This window comes from Onychostoma macrolepis, chromosome 22, assembly GCF_012432095.1.
Source record: "Onychostoma macrolepis isolate SWU-2019 chromosome 22, ASM1243209v1, whole genome shotgun sequence".
NCBI classification, from domain to species: Eukaryota; Metazoa; Chordata; class Actinopteri; order Cypriniformes; family Cyprinidae; genus Onychostoma; species Onychostoma macrolepis.
In genome coordinates, this window is record NC_081176.1 from 29,558,116 (window position 1) to 29,585,544 (window position 27,429).

The 27,429-nt window shown below is 33.9% G+C and overlaps 1 protein-coding gene across 5 annotated transcripts in view; it reads right to left on the reverse strand.

Moving 5' to 3' along the window:
• LOC131531454 (E3 ubiquitin-protein ligase RNF123) overlaps nucleotides 1-27,429 on the reverse strand; it is a 133,657-nt gene that overhangs the window by 91,233 nt on the left and 14,995 nt on the right. For 4 of the 5 annotated variants that reach the window (XM_058762226.1, XM_058762227.1, XM_058762229.1 and 1 more), the window contains exons 19-31: nucleotides 26,617-26,688; nucleotides 25,910-26,030; nucleotides 24,236-24,337; nucleotides 17,033-17,133; nucleotides 13,917-14,109; nucleotides 13,014-13,109; nucleotides 12,769-12,914; nucleotides 5,812-5,895; nucleotides 5,566-5,673; nucleotides 3,925-4,102; nucleotides 3,740-3,814; nucleotides 1,379-1,466; nucleotides 373-460 (exon numbers count right to left, since the gene is read on the reverse strand). In XM_058762226.1, coding sequence (XP_058618209.1) covers nucleotides 373-460; nucleotides 1,379-1,466; nucleotides 3,740-3,814; nucleotides 3,925-4,102; nucleotides 5,566-5,673; nucleotides 5,812-5,895; nucleotides 12,769-12,914; nucleotides 13,014-13,109; nucleotides 13,917-14,109; nucleotides 17,033-17,133; nucleotides 24,236-24,337; nucleotides 25,910-26,030; nucleotides 26,617-26,688 — 1,452 coding nt within the window. The remainder of the gene's footprint in view (nucleotides 1-372; nucleotides 461-1,378; nucleotides 1,467-3,739; nucleotides 3,815-3,924; nucleotides 4,103-5,565; nucleotides 5,674-5,811; nucleotides 5,896-12,768; nucleotides 12,915-13,013; nucleotides 13,110-13,916; nucleotides 14,110-17,032; nucleotides 17,134-24,235; nucleotides 24,338-25,909; nucleotides 26,031-26,616; nucleotides 26,689-27,429) is intronic. The other variant, XM_058762228.1, reaches the window with a different exon arrangement.

The following is a 27,429-nucleotide window of genomic DNA, read 5'->3' on the forward strand; positions in this document are numbered from 1 at the left end:
AAAACAACAACAGAACAACACTCCAAGAAACTCTAAAAATGATCAAGAACAGACACATAATCATACGATTACGGATGAATAGACCTAATAATGTTTTCTCTAAGAGAAAACAAATCTCCCCTTTTTTGGCACTGAGAGCGGAATAAATGTTAAACAACTAAATGGGAGTAGCTGGTTTGTCAGGCCCATTTCATAAATGTTAAATGGAAACAGCGGAGATATGCTGCACAATGGCCCTGATATAATGCACCTATTCTGAGCTGGAATATAATGGCATAATGGGGGAGAGAAAAGGCAAGACGAAGATAAAAAGAAAGGAGTGGAAAGGGTGGAGAGGGGATTGTGTAAGACAGTGAAAGAAATGCAGCGTACCCTCCAAAGACGGACCAGGATCCAGTTGGTTTGAGCCCAAGGTCTCTGTTCATATGGAGCCAGTAAGTTCCTCATCATAGCCATCCGCCTGGGAGATATTACATCATAAATAATTACACAAAGAATAAAAAATAAAAACACTGAAAACAATGCACAAATAAAGACAAATAAAATATCGAACCAAAGAAATAAGACATTATATGAAAATTAGGTTGTCTGATGCAAATTGCAGACAAAAACAGCAGGACATTTATTTTTAAAAAATGACATTCATTCTAATTGGCTGGTTTTATGGAATTGTGCACAGGTTTTTCATAATTGGGCATGATTTGTAAGTTACCAAATTGCTATAATGAGAATTTCAAAACAAAACCATAAAAAACTAAACAAAAAGCTGAATTAAACCAAACCAAAACAAAAACTAATTTAAACCAACAATTACAAAACAAAAAGGCAAAACTAAACCATGAAAGACACAAAAAACTAAGCAAAACTAAACCACCACCACCAAAGCAAAAACAAAACTATGAAAAGCAAAACAAATCTAAACCCTAAAAAAAACATAACTAGACCAAACCATCAAAAACATAAAGCCATCAAAAAAACAAACAAATCATCAACAACAAAGACGAAAAGCAAAAGCAGCTTTAAAACATAAAATACAAAACAAAACAAAAAAGCAAAACTAAACCCTTAAAAAACTAAAACATCAAAAACATGACAAAACAAAAGTCATCAAAAATAAAACAAAAAATAAAACTAAATCAGCAGAAAAAACAACGCAACAAAACGAATCCATCATAAACAAAATAAATCTAAACCATCAAAAACATAAAGTTGTTTTTTGTACGCTTACAATGTATTAGCAAAGCATTCACATCAGCATTTGCAAACGTGCATAGAGTACCTTTCTGATCTAACGTGAGATGAAACAAGTAATGCAGTAGCAAAAAAAAACATTAATTAATCACTGTATTTTGATGCAAACGCAGGCTTAAGCACTTACTGTTCTTCTGGGATCCTCTCGACGGCACGAAGGGATTGTGGGTAACACACGTAACTGGCTAAAGCCTGCATCAGTGAATCTTTGATATCTGTGGATGAAAATAAAGTAGAAAGAAGACATTGTTCAATGCTTTTATGATTCAATTAATTCTTGATAAATGAAATCCCCACTCTGCATGTCCTGGTTTACTCTGAAAAATGTTACGTAAATAAAGTGGGCCGCAAACAGCCATTCACATCATCTTTAATAAGGGCTTATTTCTTGCATTTGCATGCATGATTGTTATATCTATTAGCATTCACTTCCAATTTGTTATGAAACAAGAAGCTTCAATGATTTTCTAACACCTCAGTCTCATTTTGTTAAGAAAAAAGTCCTTGATCGAAACAAAGAGGTAAAAAAAAAAATTATTTAACCACTAGAATTGCCAACAAAAGAAAAGCTATTCAGATATAAAAAGCTAGTTCAAATGTAAAACTAATCCATATTAAAAACAGACTGTGCAACAACTGTTGTTAAAAATGATGTATTCGGTAAAAGAGCCCACAGAAAACAAGATAAATATGCAAAGAAAATCTAAATACATCAGCATAACGGAGTGCGAACATAATGAAAAGCCTGCTTATGAAATTAAATTTAAACAAATGGGTCGTGTCTAATAACATCTGTTCATTTGCATAGCACATTGCTCATGATTCAGGAGTCGAGGGTATTTCATAGCCCTAACCTTAAACAGGATTAAGAAAATACTACGGCTACAACTCATCACACAAATGACTTCAAGTTGCCTGAGAGCTGAGAGAGGACGCTTTTAATTATACCTTTACGTGAGAAATGAAGCGAAGTGATGAACGGTACAAGCCAACGGCTATATTAGGTTAAAGAATTCCCATTAAAACAGCCAACGAATTGATTATTCTACGTATTTTTGGGCCGCCTGCTTTTTTCTGAGTCTTTTCCTGCAGTTAATGGGAACAGAATATTAACAGAGGCAGGTAAGATGGAAGGATGGACGGATATTGGGGATGGATGGATGGAAAATAAAGTGAGTAGATGGATACGGATGGATGGATGGATGGATGGATGGGTTAAAAATAAAGTGAGTAGATGGATATGGATGGATGGATGGATGGATGGGTTAAAAATAAAGTGAGTAGATGGATACGGATGGATGGATAGTAGGGGATAGATGGATGAAATAAAGTGAGTACATGGATGGATGGAGTAGATGGAGAGATAGCTGGATGGAGAAACTGTCTTTTGATGGATTGGCAGATGAGTGAATGGAAAGAGAAAAAATAGACTGTTATAAGTATGGATGAATGGACAATGGATGGAAAATAGATTGAGACCAGATGTATGGACAGATGGATGGACGGATGGATGGATGAATGAAAAAATAGACTGTCAGGTGTATGGGTGGAAGGATGGAAGGAAGGAAGCAAGGAAGGAAGGAAGGATGATGACGGATGGATAAAAAAAGTGAGTAGATGGATGGATGATGGATGGATAAAAAATAAAGTGAGTAGATGGACGGATGGATGGATGGATGGATGAAAAATAAAGTGAGTAGATGGATGGATGGAGTAGATGGAGACGGATGGATGGAAAATAAAGTAAGTAGATGGATGGATAAACAGTCTTTTGGATGGATGGATGCATGGATGGATGGATTGGCAGATGAGTGAATGGAAAGAGAAAAAATAGACTGTTGTAAGTATGGATGAATGGAAAATGGATGGAAAATAGATTGAGATCAGATTTATGGACAGATGGATGGACGGATGGATGGATGGAAAAATAGACTGTCGGGTGGATGGGTGGAAGGATGGAAGGAAGGAAGCAAGGAAGGAAGGAAGGATGGGTGACGGATGGATAAAAAATAAAGTGAGTAGATGGATGGATGGATGGATGATGGATGGATAAAAATAAAGTGAGTAGATGGACGGATGGATGGATGGATGGAAAATAAAGTGAGTAGATGGATGGATGATGGATGGATAAAAAATAAAGTGAGTAGATGGATGGATGGATGGAGTAGATGGAGATAGATGGATGGATGGATGGATGGATGGAGTAGATGGATGGATGGATGGAAAATAAAGTAAGTAGATGGATGGATGGATGGATGGAAAATAGATTGAGATCAGATTTATGGACAGTTGGATGGATGGATGGATGGAAAAATAGACTCTTCGATGGCCGGACAGAAAGGTGGAAAAAAGGATGGATGGATTGACAAATAGATGGAAAAAGAAATACTCTGTAGGACTGATGGATGGACAGATAGATAGGTTTATGAATTTATAGATTTGTGTTTATGAATTAGTTTAAGCAAATGAAGGGCTATAGTGTTCTTACCGGTGCCAACGATGCGTGGATCAGCGAAGTGTTTGGCGAGAATGGCTGCGAGCTGAGTGAGCGTGTCCTCATAACCTGAGAGAGACAAACACCACACCACAGCATGAGTGTGACACAAACAACTGCTCAAGATCAAAGTTCACATATTCACTAGCAGCTCTTGTGACCAGTAATAACTGAGAGACCTGGAAGCTCCTCCATGCAGTTGGAGGGGCTGAAGTAGTTTTTGAGGGCGCTGTAGCTGTTCATGGCCACGTTGAGGTAGAATTCGGGCATGAATGCGAACAGGGAGCCCGTGCTGTCCGCGTGCTCGATGGTGCGGATACACACCCGCAGGAGCCAGTACACGTCCAGCATCTTATCCTGCGCTCACAGATATCAGTTCAATAAACCAGGGCATACACATGCTTCCATCTGAGCTGAGCTGTGAATCTAGAAATTGCATGCAACGCCTTGAAATGCACTTTGTATTTTAGTTTTACACCATTAAAATTCCGCCCCTCTGAATATTGCTTCTGTATATTTAGGGACTTTTATTTACAAATGACCCCCGCTATGACTGGCTATCCTCTTTACCTGTAAAGCACATCTATTATAAGCTGCTGCATAGCCATTTACCATTTCTGAAACATTTTAATGTATTACTTAATAACTGAAATATGTATTATCATTCATTAAAAATCTAAAATTATTATTTGTAAAAATATTATATTGAATTTTATTCCCAGATGAATAAATAAATAAGACCCCTTTAAAGCTTATTATTATTATTATTATTGTTGTTGTTGTTGTTATTATTTCTGCATTTTTTAAATTAGTAAAAAAGACATTTACAACTAATTAATTGCTATTGTTTTAATTATTGTCTTATATTTCTGCAATTCTTGCAGCTTAGTGAAGAAAATAAATATCATATGACACTTTTAAAATTGATTAATTTTATTATTTTATATTTCTGTGATTTTTTGCAGCTTAGTAAATAAATAAATAAAGGAACAATAAATAATGGCTAATCATTATTATTTTCTGTAAAAAGCAATTCGTTCAGCCTAATCAAGTCATTAATAAACAAAAAATATGTATAAAATATTTATAAATAAATATTATTATTTTATATTTCTACAAATTCATAGTAAAAAAAAACATTTAAAACTGATTAATTGATATTGTTTTAATTATGGTTTTATATTTCTGCAAATTGTGCAGCTTAGAAAATAAATAAATAAATAATCATATGACCCTTTTAAAATGTTTTTATTGCTTTATATTTCTGCAAATTTTTCAGTTTAATAAACAAACTAACAAACATAACTTCTTGAAAATACTAATGATAAATTATCAAATTATCAATCAATAAACAAATAAATATCTATAAAAATGTCTATAAATGAATATTATATTTCTGCAATTTTTGCAGCTTAGCAATTAAAATAAATCATTATATGAACCCTTTTAAAATTGATTAATTTTATTGATTTATATTTATGTAATTTTTTCAGCTTAATGAATGAACGCATGGTTATCATACAACCCATTTAAAGTTGCAGAGAGTTCTGTGATAAATGCATTGACATTTACTGCAAGTTTACATACTACTTCCTATTCCTAAATGCCCTTTTGAAAAGCCATTTCAAGGCTGAATTTAAATGTCTGGAGTTTATGGGGCACATCGTAATTTCAAAGCCCTGAAAGTCTTCAGACCACCACACACAGGGCTCTTCATCGTAAAATTGTATCCCTTGCTGCAGATACAAAAATGACACTGCTTGAAATTAGTGAGACAGTTGGTTCACCCTATGTTTTTTGGCCAGCGCCTTCAACAGTACCTTGGAGTAGATGGTGGCATTGATCCAGGCCAACCTACGACTCAGGTGGTTCAGCTTTTCAGCAAACACTTTTTGGCTCTTCTGCAACTCTTCTAAAATATCCGGCCTCTGACGAAAAAAAAAAAAAAAGAATATGAATACTAATTAAATACATAATATACTATAATTAAAGAATACTTAATTGTGTTCTTAATTAAGACTTTATGAATATAAATGCGACATAGCACTTCAATACGGTGGTCTTACTCTGCTCGGGCATCGGGCGATCTTTTCATCCGTGTCCTTTAGGGCGACGGCGTACTCGTGAACATCATCCGATACAACCACCATCTGCAGAAAACATGCAAACAGAAATACGAAGACAGCATCAGATTCTGTGTGTTTCACTGTGAGCATGTACAGAAAATTGCCCTTGTTCTCGAGCGGCAACATAATCGCTAGCCATCCTGCTGGAGTTCAAAATAGCCACCAATTTTGGAAGTAAGGGAAAATTATCACCACAGTAACCTTGTCCTGTGAGCGGAGACATGGTTTCAGTACTGAAGAGAGCACAAGCCCTCCTGGTACAGCCAAACAGGTTGCTTTACCACCAGAAACATACAAAATTATGTTATGCAATCAAGTATATGCAAACATATATGCGAATCCTATGCCCCATTTCAGTTTAAATCATTATTGTGGCTGAAATAATCTCCAATACTCAAGGGGGCAATAGAGTTCCCTTCAAATGTTTAATGTCTCACTTTTTTTTAAACAAGATTTTCTTCTAAACTTATGTAGCTGACAACAGTTTACATAAAACAGAAAACTGGCAGCAGCAGTAGTTGTCTTCAGTCAATGCTCATTAGCGCCCCTTGTGGAACGCACATAGCTGTATTGGATTACGGAATGCGTCTTTTTTTCTGAAATTGAGCTTTTGTAACTAAAATCATGTGCGTTTCTGTTTCTTTCAGCGCTATTTTAGAAATATTTATATACTATTGTAGTATTTATTAATGTTTTGAATTTGCTTTTATATTTAAAGTTTTCATTTTAATTTTAGTAACAAATTTGTATCAGAGATTCCTATTTCTACAAGCAAGCAAGCAAATAAATAAAATAAATACCACCTCTTTAAAACTGATTAATCTTTATTGTTTTATATTCCTTATTGTTATATGTTCATGCTCATTAGCGCCCCTTGTGGCAATCACGAGAATGTGCAAACCTGTATTGGATTATGAACTGCGGCTTTTTTTTCTAAAATTGAGCTTGTGAAGTTAGAAGCATGTGCGTTTATATTTATTTCAGTGCTATTTTAGAAATACTTATATACACTATTGTAGTATTTATTAATGTTTTGATTTCACTTTTATTATTATTTTAAATGTTAGTCATTTTAGTAACATTTTAGTAACAAATATTTCTATGTAGCTTTCATTCATTTTTAAGTTTTACTTTTAGCAACTTAAGTACTTCAACTTCATTAAAATGTATTTATTTAATTCATTTGATTGCCTAGGTTGCATTTCTTTTCAGTTTTTCCATTTAATATTTATATTTAACTTTTATTTCGGCTTTGTTTTCAATAGTTTCAGTTAACAATAAAAAAAAAAAAAAAACACTGGTTCATTTAGTCTCACTGTGCCAGATTTTTGACTATCAGCATGAAGTCTGGTCCATTTTGCAGTTTATTCTAGTCAAGAACTGCCCATTTTGACAATAAAATGACATATGACTTTATACACAAATCAAATAATCACAGTTAAAACTGATTACTCTTAAGTTAGTGTGCTTAAATATCCCTTTTACTGGCTACTATCCGTGTCAGTCTGAATTCTTGAATAAATTGACTAAAGACGTACGACCGCAAACTTTTATCAAATCCAGCATCTAGATCTTCTTTTGTAAACCTGATTTTGTTGATCAGAAAACGAATAGAAGTCAGTTTGTGCTAAACAACAGCGCTCATTGTGGCAATCCTAAAAATGCCAAACGCATTTGTGTTGTTATAAATTGAGCTTGAAGATTTTAAGTTCACAAACCTGTAGAATATGTTTCGCGTTTTGGATGAAGAAAAAAAAAATCAGTATGCAGCTCATTTCCACTTGAGAAACTGCTTAAGGCAGTTCCCAAAATATGAGTCTTGGATTATATATTGAGACTACAGTCATGCAGTTTTCTCAAACTCAGAGGAAATAAAAAAATGCATTACAGTTTAATGAAATGATGTGGTGTGGTGGTGACATTTCACACTGTGGCTGAACGCTTCTGCATATCAATAATAAGGACAAGTCTCCTGACGCCACTGTGTCAAGCCAATTAACAAAACCTTTATGAAGTCCATGCAAGTCAAACCAGACAGTTTTGCTTGACGGACTACAGCAAAAATCTCATCAGGATCCAACAGCGCTGGAGAGAAATCACAGCATGAACTGAGCCACTTTCAATTCGTTTCCAAAGCCACGGTACGTCATCGAAGCATCACATCAATAGCAACAACTGCTTCCTTTTACCATGCCATCCATTTCAAGTTTAATTAAATTTGACTTGTAGAGCACTTTTCACAAATGGATATTGTTCTAAAACAGAAACAAAGAAAAGTGTCTCACAAACCCCACTGGTGCAGTGATTCGAATCAGCAGTGGCATTGAAAAACTCCCTGGAGGAAGAAACCTTGGGATTAATTACTTCTGAAAACTGAAGAAGAATTTTCCTCTTGCTGCTGCAGTCTAGCGGTTAAAGATTTTGGCTGGTGACCAAAAGGTTGCAGGTTCAAATCCCACAAGGGGTGAGAATGATACTTAACCTGAGGTTATTCCTGGAACACAGATTATGCAAATCGCTTTGGATGAAAACGATTTGCTAAATGACTAATTAACAGGGTCAAGAATGAGCACTCGGACAAGGACCAGATGAGAATAAATCTTGGCTTTGACAAAGAAATAAATTGTTGTTACTCACCAGTTGACTGGTAGCATTTTTAGGAACTGAAATATTATGCATTAGTAAATCGTAAAAATAACAGTCAGACACTCACTGTTGTGTGTGAGATTAAAATTATGTATGTGTGAATTAAAGCATATATTAAAAATGCAACCATGTGTCAATCAATGCAACAATGTGTTACAATTCACTCATGTGTGGATATTACATATAAAAAATCTAATAGTCATTTGATTCCTCCAAAACTGCATGTGGCAATATGTATAATATACAGTACTATGCATTAAATAGAAATTGATAATGTTTTTTCATGCTTTGCTTTTCTTTTTATGCTTTGTTTTTTTATGTCTTTTTTTCTATTTTTATTCTTTGTTCCGTTTTGTTTTGTTTTTTATGCTTTGTTCTATTTCATTTCGGGGTTTTTTTTTCATCTATTTTTGTTTTGGTTGGTTGTTTTTTTTTTTTTTTTTTATGCTTTGTTCTGTTTTTCTCTCATTCTTTTTTATTTTTGTTCTGTTCTGTTCTGTTTTGTTATTTATTTATTGCTTTTTATGCTTCATTAGTTTTATTTGCTCTGTTCCATTTAGTTTTTGTTCGTTTGTTATTTTGTTTTGTTTCGTGTGTGTGTGTTTTGCTCTTTTTAACGACAGATTATTTTGAAATTTGAATGTTTAGTTATCAAAAGTATTTGATAACTAAAATACTTAGTTAAAGTGCCCCTATTATGGGTAATGAAAGGTTCATATTTTGGTTTTGGGAGTCCCCAACAACAGGTTGACATGCATGCAAGGTCAAAAACACTTTCATTGTCTTATAATATGCACTTATTTTTACCTTATTTGCTCAACAACTCCCACCCGATTCGCTCAATGATTCATTTTTCCAACCCCTCCTTTGTGTGACGCTAATCTGTGGTGATTGGTCCGATTGATCAATATCATTTCCATATCATAATAAAAGCTGCGTTTGTGAGCGCAGTGCTGATTTGTGTACAGCGTTACCGGGGAAACAGCTATTTTTACTGCTCCAAAAGTGGCACATAGTGGCAAAGAATGAATGAATTTGTATTTTCATTCAGACCAGCACGAAAAGACCAACAAGTGGGCGGGCAATATGCTAATGTTTCATGGTGACATCAACATGAATGGGATTCATTCTAAAAACGACTCGTTTAAATGATTCAGTGTCGACTCTTTCTTTTGAGAGACAATAACTTTATACATGGTGCACTTTCAGATTTAAAACTTTGCAGGATGTTTTCATTCACTTAGAGCTGTATTAGACACTGCATGAAAGGTCATTTTCAAAAATCCATAATAGGGGCACTTTAAGCAGTCATGATTTTCTGAAGTTGTGATTTTTTTTGGTGTGTGTTTGTCTTTTTAATGACTGATTATTTTGAAATGTTTATGTATACACTAAAATACTCATTAAAGCATAATCATGATTTTATAAGTCTTTGTATGAAGATATATTATTGGGAATTATTGGACTCTGGCATTAAGACACTGAAACAAAAATATGAGGATCAATATTTATGACTGATAAATTATCCCACCATCCCCAGGCATTAGACTGTTACATTGAGCTAGAATGCTACTGTTTTCCTTTTTCAATGACACTGTTATCCTTTCCCCTAATAAATTATTTTCATCATGCTGGATGTTGTAATACCATTCATATAGAGCCAAGACGATGCACCGTTTCCATAGTTACGTAACACTTTTCTTTTGATGAATGACAGCTTGTTTGATAAATTACTCAGAGCTCACAATCTGACAGTCAGTTCTCAGCCATTTCAATAATGCATTTGATTGGCTCTTCACAATCATTTTCTAAAACAAAAGTGTCAGTTGGATTAATTAAAACCTTATGAATAAAACAAAGGACTCCAGACGACGATGTTTAAGGAAAAGTTCACCTAAAATGAAAAATTGTGTCATCATTTAGAGTACTCTCAATGGAGAGATTGAGACATACAATAAAAGGAGATGTCAAGCTCCAAAAAAAAAAAAAAAGATTTAAAAAGCACCATAAAAGCAGCCCATATGACTCATGCACTATATTTACAAGTCTTCAGAAGCTATACTATAGGTTTATGTGAAAAAACACAATATTTCAGTCATTTTTCACAGGAAATCTTTCCTCTGTAATAACACTCGAATTCCATTGTGTATAATACATGGCTGTTTTTGAATGGCCGTCATTGGAGAAAGATGTTCTTCTGGACCGGCCAAAACTTGATGAGAACAAGAGGAAATCATGACAGGACTTTCATTTTTGGATGAACTAAACTGCAACAGAAAGCAAAAAAAAAAAAAAGACTAGATATGCATTGGAATTCAACAATGAGAGGCAGAATCTCTTTACTACAGAGAGCAATCACTTTCCGTGATTGAAATCCCTTTTCTTCAAGCGTAAGGACACACACGGAGAGACAAAGGTTGATGTGCTACAGAACTCTGCCGAGCAAAGCACTTTACGAAGAGCATGAATTATATAGACTTCACGACCATTGAGTGTGGCGCAGTTTTTCTGTTTGACTCCTTTCTCCTCGCTGTTGAGAGAGTAAAACATTACAACGGCTGCTGGCAGGACAGAGTCTGTGTTTTACCCAGCAGTGACTCACCACAAACAGCGTTTATCAGTGGAGTGGGTCGGTCGAGATGAGCTGGCACACGAGACCTTCTCTAAATCAAGTGAACTTGAAGGAACTCAAGAGCAAAATGAAGACTGAACATTTTGGCACTTACAAAGAAATATACAATTAATTTAACTTTCAAATCAAAAGGGAAAAAAAGTACTTACATTTAGCACAAAGATAATGAAAGTTATTTTTAGGAATTTGAAGACTGTTGACAATAATATAAAACAATATAATATATATTTTACTTTATTGTAATAAAGACATAAATTGTTTACTTAAATTTCCAATTATTTAATTTACATATTAAATTAATATAAAATATAACATTGTATACTAAAATAAAATAAAGATAATACTCTAAAAGTACTTTTTACTGAATATTTGGCCAGAAAACAACACTTCCTATATGTGACCCATGCTAGCAAAATGAGTCGGAATAATTTTGAGCTACAGACAAAAAAAGTAAAAAAGAAATGTCGATTTTGGTCGAATTTGACGTTCACACAAAAATGAGTTCATTAAGCCCTTGTCTAGCGATCCCAATGCTTCAAATAGTAATTAAACTAATCTAATATTATCTTTATTTGTACGTTTTCTGAGAGGAGTACCTTTTCTCCGCTTGCTTCTCATCTTATTTTTAATTTAATTTGTTTTTTTGTTTTTTTAATAAAAAATGGCTATATTGTGATTATTAATATAGTAATAAATATTAAGAAAGGACGTGGAGGAAACAATGTAATGTTGCTGGGTGATTTTGCTTTGGAACCTTCAGTAAACTTTAACTTGATTTTTTCTTAAAAGTTACTTTGCTGACTTCGTCGAGTTCAAACGGGTGTAGCTCAGTTATTTTTTGTCCGATTTCAACGAATCGAGACGGTACGCAGCACATCGCCCGCGACGACGATCATCGTGTCCGGACCGCTTCCCACGTATCAACGAGGACAAGAAAGGTTCAGTAGACTTCTTGCTTTAAACGAATGGTTATTGTCATGGTGTAAAGAACAGAAACTGGCATTAAAATAGTACTGTCAGGATTTACTAAAGACGCGCAGTGACGAATTAGCGCGCAGAAAAGGTGTGGACAGTTATTTTTGCGCTTGACCTTATTGAGTATGCATTTGTAGGAGTTTCCCTTTCAGACACAAAATTTATGGGAGGAGAGTATTCAAATGAATCGTGCAACGAGATTTACTAACGTTTGCGCTCGTCAAATTACTGGTATTTCACCATTATTTAACGCCCAAAAAAAGCATCTTAAACTGTTTTGCGCTTGAAATGGCTGCAATTATTGTTGCTAGAAGGAGGCACCGCAGAGAACAGAGAGCGCGTGGTAGAAGGGATTTAAAAATGTAATAATCTTATTATTTTGCATTAATAAATACCTTTTTCCCTTTGATTATTAGGTGAAACATAAGCAAAAAAATTTCGCCCAATTAGGATAGATGTAATGCATTTTGAAGTGCACTATATAATGAAGCCCTAAACCTCATATACAGACTTTCACCTTCAGACGTGACTGATGTGTGATGCTCTCAAACCCTTTTGAATGCCATGAAGGCAGAGCATGGTCAGACGTCAGTAACGCAGCGTGGACCTCAGGCCCATGTCCCGCAGGTCTCTCAGAGCCGTACCTTGCTGAGCTGCTGATGAACGCTCAGATTGTACATCATCACAACCCCGTCCAGAATCTCCAGCAGTGACTTCTCTGTGATTGGCTGGTCAGGCTCTTCGAACGGTCGCCCCAGCAACAGCCCATCGTTACCATGGCTTCCCTCGACTGGAGACGGCAGAGGGGGAGAAAGAAAAGAGGTTAAAATCACGTCATATGCCTCTTGAGTTCAGTTACAGATTAATTTGTGTTTCTTGTTTGAGATACTCATTGCTAAGCTAATTGGTTTCCATCTGATTTCCTGTGAAGCTGTGGATTGAGATTGTAATGTACTGCAAACATGCTTTTTGAAGTCATGCTGTCCTGTAAAAAATATCAAAACATCCTTAAAACAACACATATTTGCTTAAGATATAAAGATATTGTACTGGAGATGGAACATTCATGTTCTCTGACTATATATTGAATTGCATACATTTTATTTTAAATTTAATTTAATATATTTATTTGAAAACAAATCGTAATAAATTTACATGAGAAGTAAAACAATTATTTGCATTAAATATATCTTCAAGGTATTAATTTTTTTCCCACGATTTGCATTTTTTACATCATTTAAAGCACAAAAATTTTGAACAAGAAAAAAAAAAAAAAAAACGATTTGCCAATAGCATAAGAAACAAACTTGATTCAAGAAGACGTTCTCTAAAAGACTTAATATCTTGAATTTTCTTTCAAATAAATTGAGAATAAACTGAGAAGTAAAATATTATTTTATACTATATCTATAATATTGCTTTCATATGATATGCATTTTCTTCCTTGTTTAAAGGAATAAAATTCCCAATTTTGTTCAATTTATGCTAAAAATAAAATTTGCTAGCTGTATAAGAAAAACTAGTTTTAAGACACGCTCTCTGATATGTCTTAATATCTAAATTTTGCTTCAAACTAATTTATTAAGATTTGTTTTCAGATAATATGGATATTTAGATATTTTACTGGGAACAAACTGGGGGCAAAATATAATGAATAACAAAATTACTTTTTTGTGGTGTTGGGAATCTGGGAAATATATATATATATATATATATATATATATATATATATATATAAAATATTATTATTATTTAAAAATAGCAGCAAAACTAAGTTAGCTGCTGAACATACTGTCTTCTTCGGTTCTCTGCTCCACGGCAAGGGTCCGGACCTTCACCTTCTCCGGCGGGGCGAGGGGTCGTCGAGGGGTCATGAGGCTGACGGCGGCGGTGCTCAGGAAGCGGTTGGCTCTGCCCAGCGTCGGGGAACTCAACCAGCTGGGACGGGCCAAAGCGCCACCCATGGCCACAGCGCCAGACGGTCTCTGCACACAACAGCATTCATCTTCAGCTGCATGACATTCAGCATAACGTCCTCCTCACCAACAAAACTAGACCAGCTCCACTAAACAAAGCGCTCGACACCGGACGACCCGATGAGATTCAGCCAAAATCAGGTCACTTCTAATGGAACTAAATGGGACCACATATTGGAAGTAAATGGGGCCAGTTTTTGGAGAATGTAAAAGAAATGTGAAGCTCGTAATTTTATGAAAGCACTTAAGAAGAATTATTCTGTTACAATTTGTTTTATTTGAACTAGAAAGTTCTTCTCGTCAGTTTTTTTAAGGGTCACTTCAGGGTTTTAGGCATTATGTTGCCATGGCAACAAGGTAATAACTAAATGAATGTACACAAAAAAAGGTTAGTAACTATTGTTTTGTTTTTTACATTTCGCATTCAGCTATTTACATATTAAAGTATTATAAAAATATAAAAATGACAGTAATATAATAAAATTCACATAAAATATACAATTAATAAAATTAGCAATTCTATATGTATAAAATTAATAGTAGTTTGTATTATATTATTATTCGATTTCAATATAAATAATATAAGACAATGTTTAAATATTAATACTAACAGTATATTATATATATATATATATATATATATATATCCAGGGCCTAAAATTAATACTCGCCAAGCGCCAAATGCGACTAAAAATCGGCGTTGGCGAGTAAATGTAACAGTGTCAGTCGCCAGTTAGCGGGTAAAACCTTTGTGAAATATAACAATGCAATGTAGTGAGAACAACAGCCAGGTTTAAAAGGGATTCACTGTTTCTGACGTAAGCGAATAAAATAATATTTTCCCAAGATGAGCTCATGATTGGTTAGCTGTTCTGTCATAAGCAACAAGAGCGAATCAAATAATATGATACAAACGGGCTGATAAGGTCAGAGCAGTGTGATAGCCAGCTTGTCCCTAGACACGGTTCTAATAACTTTTACTTGAGAAGATGTTGCTGCTTCACTTTGGAAGATTAACTTTTCCCTTCTTTATTCTTCAAAACTCGAGTATGTGGCGACACATACCTGGGGTAACGCCGGCCAAACGGTGCAGTGAAGTAGGCTACGTTCATCTGTACACATACACCGAGCCGCAGTACACAGCGCACCAGCTGCGCTTCAACGGACGAAAACACACACACAATTATGTCAAAATACGTGGTTTTGGCGAGTTACCTCGTAAACGTAGTCTTAAATGAGTTATAAAGCCTTAAATGACCGCAAAGAGCTTGGAGAAAATCGGATGCGTGTTAGATCTGCGTCATGTGCATCAGGTTTTAAAGAGACCTGCTGAAAGTAAAGTTTAAAGTAAAACCTGCTGAAGTCTGTCATTGATGTAAATCAAGGAAAAAAAGAAAAAGAGAAATCACTCAACTGCTCTAGTCGCTGATTAATAAAGATTAATCTGTATATCTTATGCATATGCAATTTATAGTTTATGTGAAGATTGTTTTAAAATCACTTAATATTCCAGAGCCTATTAAATGTTAAAAATAATGGCTTTCAATTATACTGTAATGTTGAATGGCTATAATTAATAGGTAAATTTGAGGGAAAATGCATTTAATAGAGACACCATGCAGTAGCAGTTTTGGTATCAATACTTCATTAATAATAGGCTACTTAATAAAATTATGCCGTTAAAAACATATTTAAAATATACTATCTTTATGTTGTTTCTACATTTATTTGGAGGTTCAATGTGACAATATAAATATGCGATTAATCATGATTAATGACAAAAAAAAAGTTTATTTTGTGATTTTTTTTTTATCGATTGACAGAAAGCACTAATGTTAACCTTTTATATATTTTAGATTTAAATTTAATTTAAAATTTTATAGGTCCCCCCAGAAAGAGATCTGGACGACCCCACCTCCTTGGCCCCCTTTAAATTTTCAGTTCTATATGACCCTCAAATGAAGCTAATTGAATAGCCCTGCTCTAATCCGTTAACATGGGTGTGGAACAAATACGCACCACATTTGCACTGCAAACTGAGTATGTGTGAAACAGGCGTAACACGATGGCCTGCTCTGTTTGCCATTTTGAAAAAGATAATTCGATAAATCTGTTTGTATTTTTCTTGTAAGTAAAGTAAAGGACAAATTAAAAACATTGTAAATATGTTTAGTCATTGTAGTAGTAATGACTGCCTGTTTTTGCAAAAAGAGTTTCATGGCCGGTAAAAAAATATTTTGGCCGGTAAATTTGATCACGTCACCGGCCATTGGCAGGTGTGGTAAAAAGTTAGTATTAGGCCCTGTTTATATCTAATTTACCTTTACAATAAATAAATAAATACATAAATAAAATGTAACTTATTTTTACAACATATTACATACATATACTGGTCAACTGTAGTTGTGTTTAGTTGTGCTATAGAAATATGCATGGTATTATAAAAATATAACATTCAAAGTAATAATATATATTTTAAAATTGTATAAAATATCGATCCTATATTACATATTATACGATATTATATAATGATCCTATATTTAAATTATACAAAAATAAAAAGAGCATAAAATGTTAAGTAGCATAAATGTTTCCAATATTTACAATAAATCAGCATATTAGAATGATTTCTGAAGGATCATGTGACTCTGAACACTGGAGTAACGATGCTGAAAATTCAGCTTTAAATTACAGGAATAAATGACATTTTAACATATATTCAAATACAGAACAGTCATTTTAAATTGTACTAATATTTCAAAATATTACAGATTTTTTTCTGCAGCCTTGATGAGCAGAAGAGACATAGCTCAATTTGTATTAAACCCAGAATACTCCACTAACATGTTTTTATAGTCATCTATCCCCACAATTACATATAATAATGACTTCAAATATGTTGTGAAAATGATTATTGGCAGCATTAATGTACCTGTGCAGCTCCAGTCTCCTCATCTTCATCCAAATCGTCCATGGATGTGGCCTGGATCTCCGCCGGGTCTATGATGATGTTGGCCTTCGCGGCCAGGTCATCTAAAATATAATAAAACAGTCAAACTAGCAACTTTAATATGCAAAACAACACCACACTAACTCATTTAGCCAGTAGAAAGAGTAGAATTTGGATTTCTTTTATAAAATAAACCAAAAAAAAAGGCTTTTGGGAGTGAATATGGCTCAGATTTCAACACTCTATAAGTCATCTCAGAGGACGACAAGCTCACAGGTTTTTATGAACACTTCAGTCTATTATTTATTAATGCACATTTGTCTTCTTCTGGACAGAAGAGCAATAAAAAAAATCTTGGCTTCAAGTCGTCAGAGGGCTTATAACAACTGCTTTAGGAGAGATATGGGCTCCACTTCACTCCAAAGGTCTACATTTTCAAGGCTACCCAAGGCCGGCTGTCCAATAGAAGCGTAAATGTGAGAAAAATGGGGCAGTAAAAGCAGTTTGGAAGTAATTCACGGGAAGAACAGAAAGAGAGAGAAAAGGGTAAATCTCAGCCTTGAGAGTTGAGCGAGTGTTGTACAGTATATGCACATTGATTAATTGTTATTGTAAGGTGCAAGTTAAGCACTGAAGTGACCCTTTGCCCTGTGAGCTTATAGTAAGTCTAAAGAAGATCTCTGTGTTTAGGGGGAAAAGTAACCCAAAACTGCACCAAAAGAAGTAAATTGTAAAAGTGGCCTAATGCATCCAAGAGTGAATATAGGCGCTATTGTTACTCTCTGTTTTTCCATTTTTAAAACAAAAAAAAATAAATTCACTTTATACTTTCCAAGAAAATATTAACTGGATGTTTATCGCTTTGAGCACTTTACAACAACAACAACAACAACCAAAAAGACCGTATAACTGTATTTAAAAAAAAATGTACAAATGTTATATTAAATATTTATAATAAAATTATTTTATTATATAATATACTTGTTTAAATAAATTATATTAATTTAAAATAATTTTAATTTCACACACACACACAAATTATTCAAGTGCAATGATGAATTATAATAATTAGATTTAGAATAATTTATTTATCATTTAACATTTATTTTATCATTTATTGAATGTTCACCACCTTGAGCAGATTTTACAAAATAAAAATGTATTATTTTATATTTAAATGTATTTATATTATATATAATACATATATAATGATATATTAAATGTCTATAATTAATTTATTATTAATTAATGTAAAATGTAATTAGAATTAATTTAAAATAATTTACACATTTTAATTTTATTTTATTTTAATTTTATTTTTTTACTATTTTTAACTTATTGCATGTTCAACTTAATTTAATTTAACTTCAATATAAATTATAATTGCATTTCAAGTAATTTTAAAATGTATTTTATAGTATTACATCATTTAAAATAATATTAATTTTGTATTTTATATAATTTATTTTAATTATTTATATAATATATGTACACTATATAACGTTATTTTAAAATTAATGTTATTTTAGTAAATGTTATGTAATATAAACAATAAATATATTTAAAATAATAATTTATTTATTTTTAAAAGAGAATTCTATTCATTTCTTTGTATTCTATCTTTTATTGCACAGTCTACCAAGTATGCTAGACCTACGTTTCACAGCTTGTTGTATATTTATATATCTTGTATGTGACAAACAAAAATCTTGAATCTTTTATAATTTCCTTTCCCTAGAGTAAACTGAGCTACAGCAAATAAGGCGAACATGATTATGCAATTATCGAGATCACTAAACAACCTGATAAGTAAATCTAATAATTTATTTTACGACATCTCAAACAAAATCATAATCTAAGACCAAGTAGATGATGAAGTCTGACAGAGTGGATGACCCGAGAGATATGGTTTCATTAATTTGGTGTCAGGCTGATATAGCGTCTTCATTACACCTATGGGAATGACCTCTGGCCGTCTGTCAGTTGACGTTGATAAATCTCAGACTCCGTAAACATCAAAAGTGTCACGTCTATAAATCTGACAGATATTGCACCGCCAAAACTGGGAACAGAAAGTACACCAGCCAGTCACAGACGACGTTAATAAGAGTCACTTGAGCACTTAGTCACGATTCTCCGTAAGCAACTTGGCAAGTGTGCCAAAATCAGCTGGTGAGGGAAATAAACTGGCTCGGGTCCGAGTACAGCTGCCACTTGAATGCTACGGGTAAAAATATCAGGATTTGCCGTGTAATGACCTTGATGAAGCCATTAGATGCAGTCATTATGGAGAAAGGTTCAGAGAAAGCGCACCACGGTTTTACCTCAAATTGATGCTGGTTAGTGAAGGTTGGGGTTAAAAGTTGAAAGAGCTTTAGTGTAGTTCAATAAAAATCTGCTGGAGAAATGTCAAATTGGCCAGTGGGATTTTATTATTATTATTATTATGATCATCATCATTTTAAAGCTGACAGAAATTACTTTTAAACTTGACCTAAATCAATACTGCACAATCAATAAGCGCAATCATTATACAGCCAAGAGATGATGATATTGATGAAAGTAAATGTCGATGGTAAAAGTAAAGGTGTTCTGGGTTGTTGCTACTTTTGGTCCACTTACAAGTGACTATAATTGTCTGGATTCTAGATACGGCTACGTCTATCAGTGTTTACGTGACACCGTTTCAACTAAAAACGGTAAATGTTTTATGCATTTTGGCAATTCATTTTGCATTTTGGAGGGCTTGAAAACACAAACTTTTGAAATCATGTTTCAAAGTGTAAGTATTTGAAACCGATACCGTTATCGTCTCTGTGTAAAATACAAAATCGCAAATTTGTGAAATCAGTGACGTAATGAGTATGTGTATTACGTGTTCAGTCTATAGGTATGTTGCGTATGGACATAGCGTTTCTTTACAAAGTAACATCGCCATCTACTGGCCTGGCATTGATAATAGTGTTTTTAGCTGTTTTCGTGAATCCGTGTGAAAGGGGATCGTTGTGACAACGTTCGGCTCAATGCAAAACTTTTCAAAAACGCAAAGTAAAAACGTTTCCATTTTTAGTACATCACTTGTGTAAACTAGGGCTGGGTTTCGACACCAATTTCACAATTCAAATAAATTTTGATTCACAAGCTTGCGATTTGATTGCGATTTCAATTCAATATCAATTGTTTTCAATATATTAGGTACAGTATGTGGCAAATTTTCTCAAGGAAAAAAAAAAGTCTCAACTAATGCTGTAAAATATAGATGAGAGTCAGTTGGTACTACGTTACTATAATATTTAAGGTTAAAATGAACTGATTTGTATACAAAGACTTAAATTACACTCAATTAAACTTTTATATAATTCAATGATATTTTTATATAAATTATGAAGTTACAATACTAAATTTACTATTACATAATTGTGTTTCTACTACAATTGTTTTTTTATTTATTTATTATTATTTTTTTTTATATATCTAAACATTTGAATGGTGGCTGTCAAAAAAACTTGATGGATTTGGTGCATATATTTAGCAAAATGCTCCTTTCTAAAGTTATTTTTTTTCTTGCTGAATAACGGGTTTATCGTCACCAAATATTATTTTTACTTATTTATTTTTTTCCTGAGGTAAATCTGACATTACATGATATTGTTTACAAGATTTTATACTGATGTCTTTGTGTGGTTGAAACACTGATTGAGCGATTACATGAGACAGGATACAGATTTCGGTAAGTTGTTCTGTTTCTTTTACCATACAGTACCTTCAGACGTTCATTCATGTTTATTTCATGCTGAAACAGTTATTAAAGCATAAGCGATGATCAATTCATGTGCGCTTTGCGTTGGTGCTTGAACTGAGACGCTACACCGATCTGTCACTCCACATTAAACAGCACCAAAACAGCATTTATTGTTTGAAAACTGTAATAAAATGGACAGAATTTGAAATATGAGAACTTGTTTAATATAAAAAGTAACAAAGCACAAAGCTTATTGTGATTTATTGGATAGGAGGTATTATGTTCGTTAACTGAAAACAGACTAGATTAATCGATTCTTGGGATTTAAGAATCAATATAATTTTGTAAAAATGAGAATCGAATAAAATCGAGAAATCCATATTTTTTACCCAGCTCTAGTGTAAACGAACCCTAAAGCCCAAAGTATACTTTGGTTTTTGTACATGCACGTAAGAGTCGGCGTACTGTACGCAATGAAAATTTTATCACCAGAATAATATACATGTACTGTACGCATTTTTTGTACCTGCGACAAATAAAAGCTTATATAAAAATCTCTTAGTGGGCTTTTATTACTGCATGTTATATTGCAAAATAAAGCGTGAAAATATGTTAATCTTGTGTTCAACACAGACATTATTTCACGCAATTTAACCAAAAACCCATCCACTGACTTTGGGACGTTGGAACCAGAAGTTCAAAATATGTTTCTGGGTTTTGGGACACATTTATCAGTGTTGGGGGTAACACATTACAAGTAACGTGAGTTAAGTAATCAGATTACTTATTTCAAATAACTAGTAAAGCAACTCGTTACTTTTTAATTTACAAGAAAATATCCGAGTTGCGTTTTCAAACAAGTAACACCAGAACTTTTTTTACTAATATAAATAAGCAAAAATAAGCAAGCCAAGGCCAAATAAGAAAAAGTAATGCAAAAGTAACAGAAGTAGTACTTTCCATAAAAAGTAACCAATGCAATTACTTTTTAGGGAGTAACACAATATTGTATGTATGCAGCACTCTACAGTGAGAACAACTAATAAAGCATAAATAATAAAACATTACTTAAAAAAACACTTTTAAAAAAATCTGTGCTGAATAAGATGAGGAGCAGATGGTGGATCTGGCTGCTTCATATTGAGTGGGAAAAAAACACTGCAAGGTCTGATGGCCAAAATCAACAATAAATATTAAAAAAGACAAATTATGTAATATATGTCAAGGAGGAAAAGCCCGCAGCAGCTGCTAAACGCAAATCAATATTGTCAAGATAAATTCCAGATGACAAGATTCAATTTTTTGTACACAAAATCAAAATAAACGGATAAAAACCAACAGTCACTGTCGCTGACAGACACAGTAAAAAATACGGATACAACGAGTATATCCCATTCTTCACTCATCCTTTCCGTCTTGTTTTACTCTCGGATGGCTTTGATTGTTTCCTCAAAGCCTCAAAAGAGTTCAATCAGGCGCCAGAGGGAGAATACGACGTTCCTGCAGAATCAGCGGGGAAACCATGCAGGAACAGGAGCAATGTAATTACCAGCTTTTAATCAAACGAGTCCAAAGAACGGGAACGCCGGTGGAAGATGGGTGTTTTAGGAGACAAAAGAAATGGAGATGGAGTGAGAATTAATGAAATTCAAACTTGGGTACAGCAGAGTTGTGACACATGACAAGACGTGCCTCGCCGCTCCCTGTTAATGGAAACAAGCGTATACAAACACTATTGTCGAAGATGCCTTTTATTTTAATCACAATGGGTGAATAGGACCAGGCTGATTCATAATGTGAATAATACACCAGTATAATACACCAAATTACGGGAGCCTCAAATCATATTACATTGAAAATTGTATGTCAAAGGTCAGATTTCTTTTACTATTTTGAAACTTTTATTGATAACTATACTATGGGGAAATGGGATTGTGAAATGATGCAAATGTGACTCAGATTCATATCATTTTCTGGAAAATTAGCATCAAAGATCACTACTTTACTGATTTATGTAATATTGTATTGCAGATACAGCTTTATATCTGTGCGAATTGCAACAATAAATCAACCAAAGTCCAATTCATTTTTGTAAATTGGTTTGTTTAGATGGTTCATTTAAATTAAAGGGAAAGTTCACCCAAAAATATAAATCTATCATCATTTACTTCGGTTTCTTTGCTTACTCTTCGAAACACAAATTAAGATATTTTGAATGAAACCTTGCAGGTCCAATTAAAAGTAAGAGAGCCAAAAACCAATAAGACGTCATAAAACAAATCCATATGAATCGAATGGCTTAATCCACAAACAAGAATCGAATGGCTTAATCCACAAACAATTTTCAGTTGAGGCACAGAAACCTCTCAGGTTTCATTAAAAAAAATCTTAATTTTGGAGATTACCTTGTCTTGAAGTCTTGAAGATTACCCAAATTCTCATATTATATATGATTATATTAAATGTTGCTATTCATTAAACATTTCTATGCTATATTTAATGTAAATTATTATGTTCAAGCATCATGCTCTCTGACACCTAAATTGAGATCTTCATGTTTTTTGGGCCATATACAAATTTGAACTTCACCACAGAAATTGCAGTCAATCCTGGCAAAGTCCTGACAAACACCTCAGACAAACAAAATCAACTAACGCAAACCACAAAAAAACATATCATTACATCAAAGGCACAACTCTCAAGCACTTCCTTCATCCTCCTTCCCTCTCTCTCTCACTCTTAGCGTGTTCCCTGCTGTTCGTCAATATTTTTGCGGCATGTACTGCTGCCTTGAGGGAAATCAATATCCATCTGCATCCCAGTCTTTCTGAATGCCGCCAGCTTCCATCTCATCCCATCATTTCAGAAATTTTAATGATGCCACAAATCAAAGTAACGACCACCAACGTTTTTGAGGTTAATAATGAAGTCGGAAACTAAAAAAAAAGAAAAGAAAAAGAAAACACCCTGCAGGAAGTGTACTACGTATTCTCTCTCAATTTAAAACTAATTTGGGAGGTTGATCGATCTAAACCATTCGTCTGGCAGCTTTGAAAAGATCAATAGTGAAATTTCAAGAGTTACCAAACAAAACGAGCATAACAGGCACATCAATATGAGAGTGCTCTGTTTACGTCTAGGAAGATTAAAAAAAAACTGCAGAAAACAAATATTACGTCTGCGAGCATTAAAGCGAGCTTCTGAAAATAAACAAAATGAACAAGAAAAACAAAAGTATTTTTGCTGTTGTCAAACCTGATACAGGAAAGCTTTATTTCTTTTCTTCAGAGGTTTTAACCGACTGGATTGTATCCGCTGTCAGTATGAGTAACACTCAAAACAAATTGACCTTCTGCTCCCTCTGGTGGTGTCTAGAGCAGCTGCACGCTGGGATATTATTTGACCAAACTCTGAAACGCACTTTACATGTGTTTTTTACTAACCTTTGAGCGTTTTCTTCAGATGCGAGAGAAGTCCTCCCAGGCGCTGAAGGTCAAAGTAATCCACCTTCCCGTTGTAGAACAGCTGAGGGGGGACGTACGCGTCTGACGGGAACACAAATGGGTCAATGACATGACATTCAATTATAATTGCAGTGCCTTAACTTTAGGTTAACTGCCAAGGCAACATTTCTAACATTCATTTACTTCAGGTTTTTATTTGTATATTTTATTTTATTGTTATTTGTATTTTATTATATTTCAGATCTATTTTTATTTAACAAAAATATTCTTAATATTCAATTTAATATTTTCATTGTGTTTTATTTTATGAACCCTTTTTTTATAATTTGTCTTCACAGATATAATAATCAAAAATGTTAAATGATGTTCTCACTAATAAATAAATAAGCAGAGTTATTTTAGTATTTTTGGGTTTTATTAACATTTTGAATTAGCTGTTATTTTTCATTTTTAATTACATTTTTAGTCATTTTGAATGACTTAAATTATATGTATTTTTTTTTTTTTATATAATATTTTTAAATATAACCATTTAGGTTTAATTTGTTTTTATTTGAGTTTTAATTTCTGCAACTTAAAATTATTTGAATTTGTGCTTCAACTTATTCAGTTATTTTCCGGGGGAAGATTTTTAATTTCTGTTGCAAGTTTGTAATATATTTTTACTTTATTCCCTTAAAATATTTGTAATATTACATAGTGGAATTTTTTTTGAAGAAACATATTTTGTGTTAAACAGGTTGTTTTTGAAAGTCGGTGCTTGAAGTAAAAGCCTTTTATTTTATTAATTTTTATTGGTTATTCATGGAAAAGAACTCTCTGAGGATCTGAAAAAAAGAATTGTTGCTCTACATAAAGATGGCGTAGGCTATAAGAAGATTGCCAAGACCCTGAAACTGAGCTGCAACACGGTGGCCAAGACCATACAGCGGTTTAACAGGACAGGTTCCACTCAGAACAGTCCTCGCCATGGTCGACCAAAGAAGTTGAGCGCACGTGCTCAGCGTCACATCCAGAGGTTGTGTTTGGGAAATAGACGTAATGAGTGCTGCCAGAATTGCTGCAGAGGTTGAAGGGGTGGGGGGGGTCAGCCTGTCAGTGCTCAGACCATACGGCGCACACTGCATCAAATTGGTCTGCATGGCTGTCGTCCCAGAAGGACGCCTCTTCTAAAGATGATGCTCAAGAAAGCCCACAAACAGTTTGCTGAAGACAAGCAGACTAAGGGCAAGGATTACTGGAACCATGTCCTGTGGTCTGATGAGACCAAGATAAACTTATTTGGTTCAGATGGTGTCAAGCGTGTGTGGTGGCAACCAGGTGAGGAGTACAAAGACAAGTGGACATTTTTACTTAGGGGTGTACTCACTTTTGTGGCCAGCGGTTTAGACATTAATGGCTGTGGGTTGAGTTATTTTGAGGGGACAGCAAATTTACACTGTTATACAAGCTGTACACTCACTACTTTACATTGTAGCAAAGTGTCATTTCTTCAGTGTTATCACATGAAAAGATATAATAAAATATTTACAAAAATGTGAGGGATGTACTCACTTCTGTGTGTGATACTGCATATATATATATATATATATATATATATATATATATATATATATATATATATATATATATAATGAGATGAGAAATGTGTACCTTCACTGCTGATGGATCCTGGGCTTTTTCTCTTGCCTTCATCCCAGTAGCTCCTGATGGCCGTGATGAGCCGGTGTAAGAAACACACCATGTACTCAGGAGGACACAACACTGTGGGGTTCTGAACACACAAATCACATCAAATGAAGCATGAGACAAACATCAAGCCCTCCAATAAAAAGCCTGATCACTACAAATTAACTGAAACAATCCCATCAATAACAATCCTGTTACAGAAAATGGTCATATTCATTTACTGCTGTGAAGTTTAAATGGGGAACATCAGATTCAGTGCCAAAACGCGTGCATTGAGAATTATAAAATCCTCAAGCTTCTTTTGTCTTTACATCCTTTATGTCAGCACAGTTTGCCAATTTATATGATACGGGAACTAATAAAAAAAAAAAAAGGCAGATGTAACAGTCATCAAAACACATTAAGTAACATATTTCTGAAATTTCCTGTTTGCAGCATTGATTGGAAGACCTTCTGTGGCAAGAGCTCTTTAAATCTTACCAAATGCTGTGGCGGGTTTGTAGCTTTTACTTCTGCTTTTGCAGAAATAGACTGTGATCTTATGATCTATTTATCACATGTAAAAGAATATGAAATCCTGATACAGAATATCTAGATACTATGCAGATATGGAACATATATACAGTAATTGCAAGGTATGAAGGAGGCCAAAGCTGTCCTGTGTGCCCTACCCCTCTATTGCTGGCGTTCTCTTGAAGGAACTTGCGGAATTTGTTCAGGAAAATGTATCGAGAAGCTTCACCCTGTGAAAAGAGAGACACGGGTAAATACAGCACACAGGTTGTAACTGAATATTAATCTTTCTGTAGATGGCAATCATTTGTGGAGTCTCAGTTAAAGGGATAGTTCACCCAAAAATGAAAATTCTGTCATTAATTACCTTTGTTCATCTTCAGAACACAAATTCAGATATTTTTGATGGAATCCGAGATCTCTCTGACCCTCCATAGACAGCAAGGATATTACCATGAACAATGCACAAAAACGTAGTGAGGACATCGGTAAAATAGTCCATGTGAAATCAGGGGTTCTACCGTAATTTACAAAGCAGCGAGAATACTTTTTGTGCGCAAAGAAAACAATAATAACATAATTTATTCAGCAGTTCTTCTCCCCGAGTTACCGTCTTCTGCCATTTTGGAGAGTACCCCAGAAATTTGTGTTCTGAAGATAAATGAAGGTCTTATGGGTTTGGAACGACACGAGGGTGAGTAATTAATGACAGAATTTTTATTTTTGGGTGAACTAACCCTTTAAATTCTGTTAATCACGCAAAACCATTATATGGCTTTTGAAGACATACACTGTAGCACTAGTTATATAGGCTATTTTTATGGTGAACTCCCAAATATAATAAATAAAAATGTATCACTAATTAAAAAAAAATAAAATAAAAAAATATTAAATACATTTAAAAAAACAAATAATAATAATAATAATAATAATAATTATTATTATTATTATTTGGGCCAAACAACATAGTT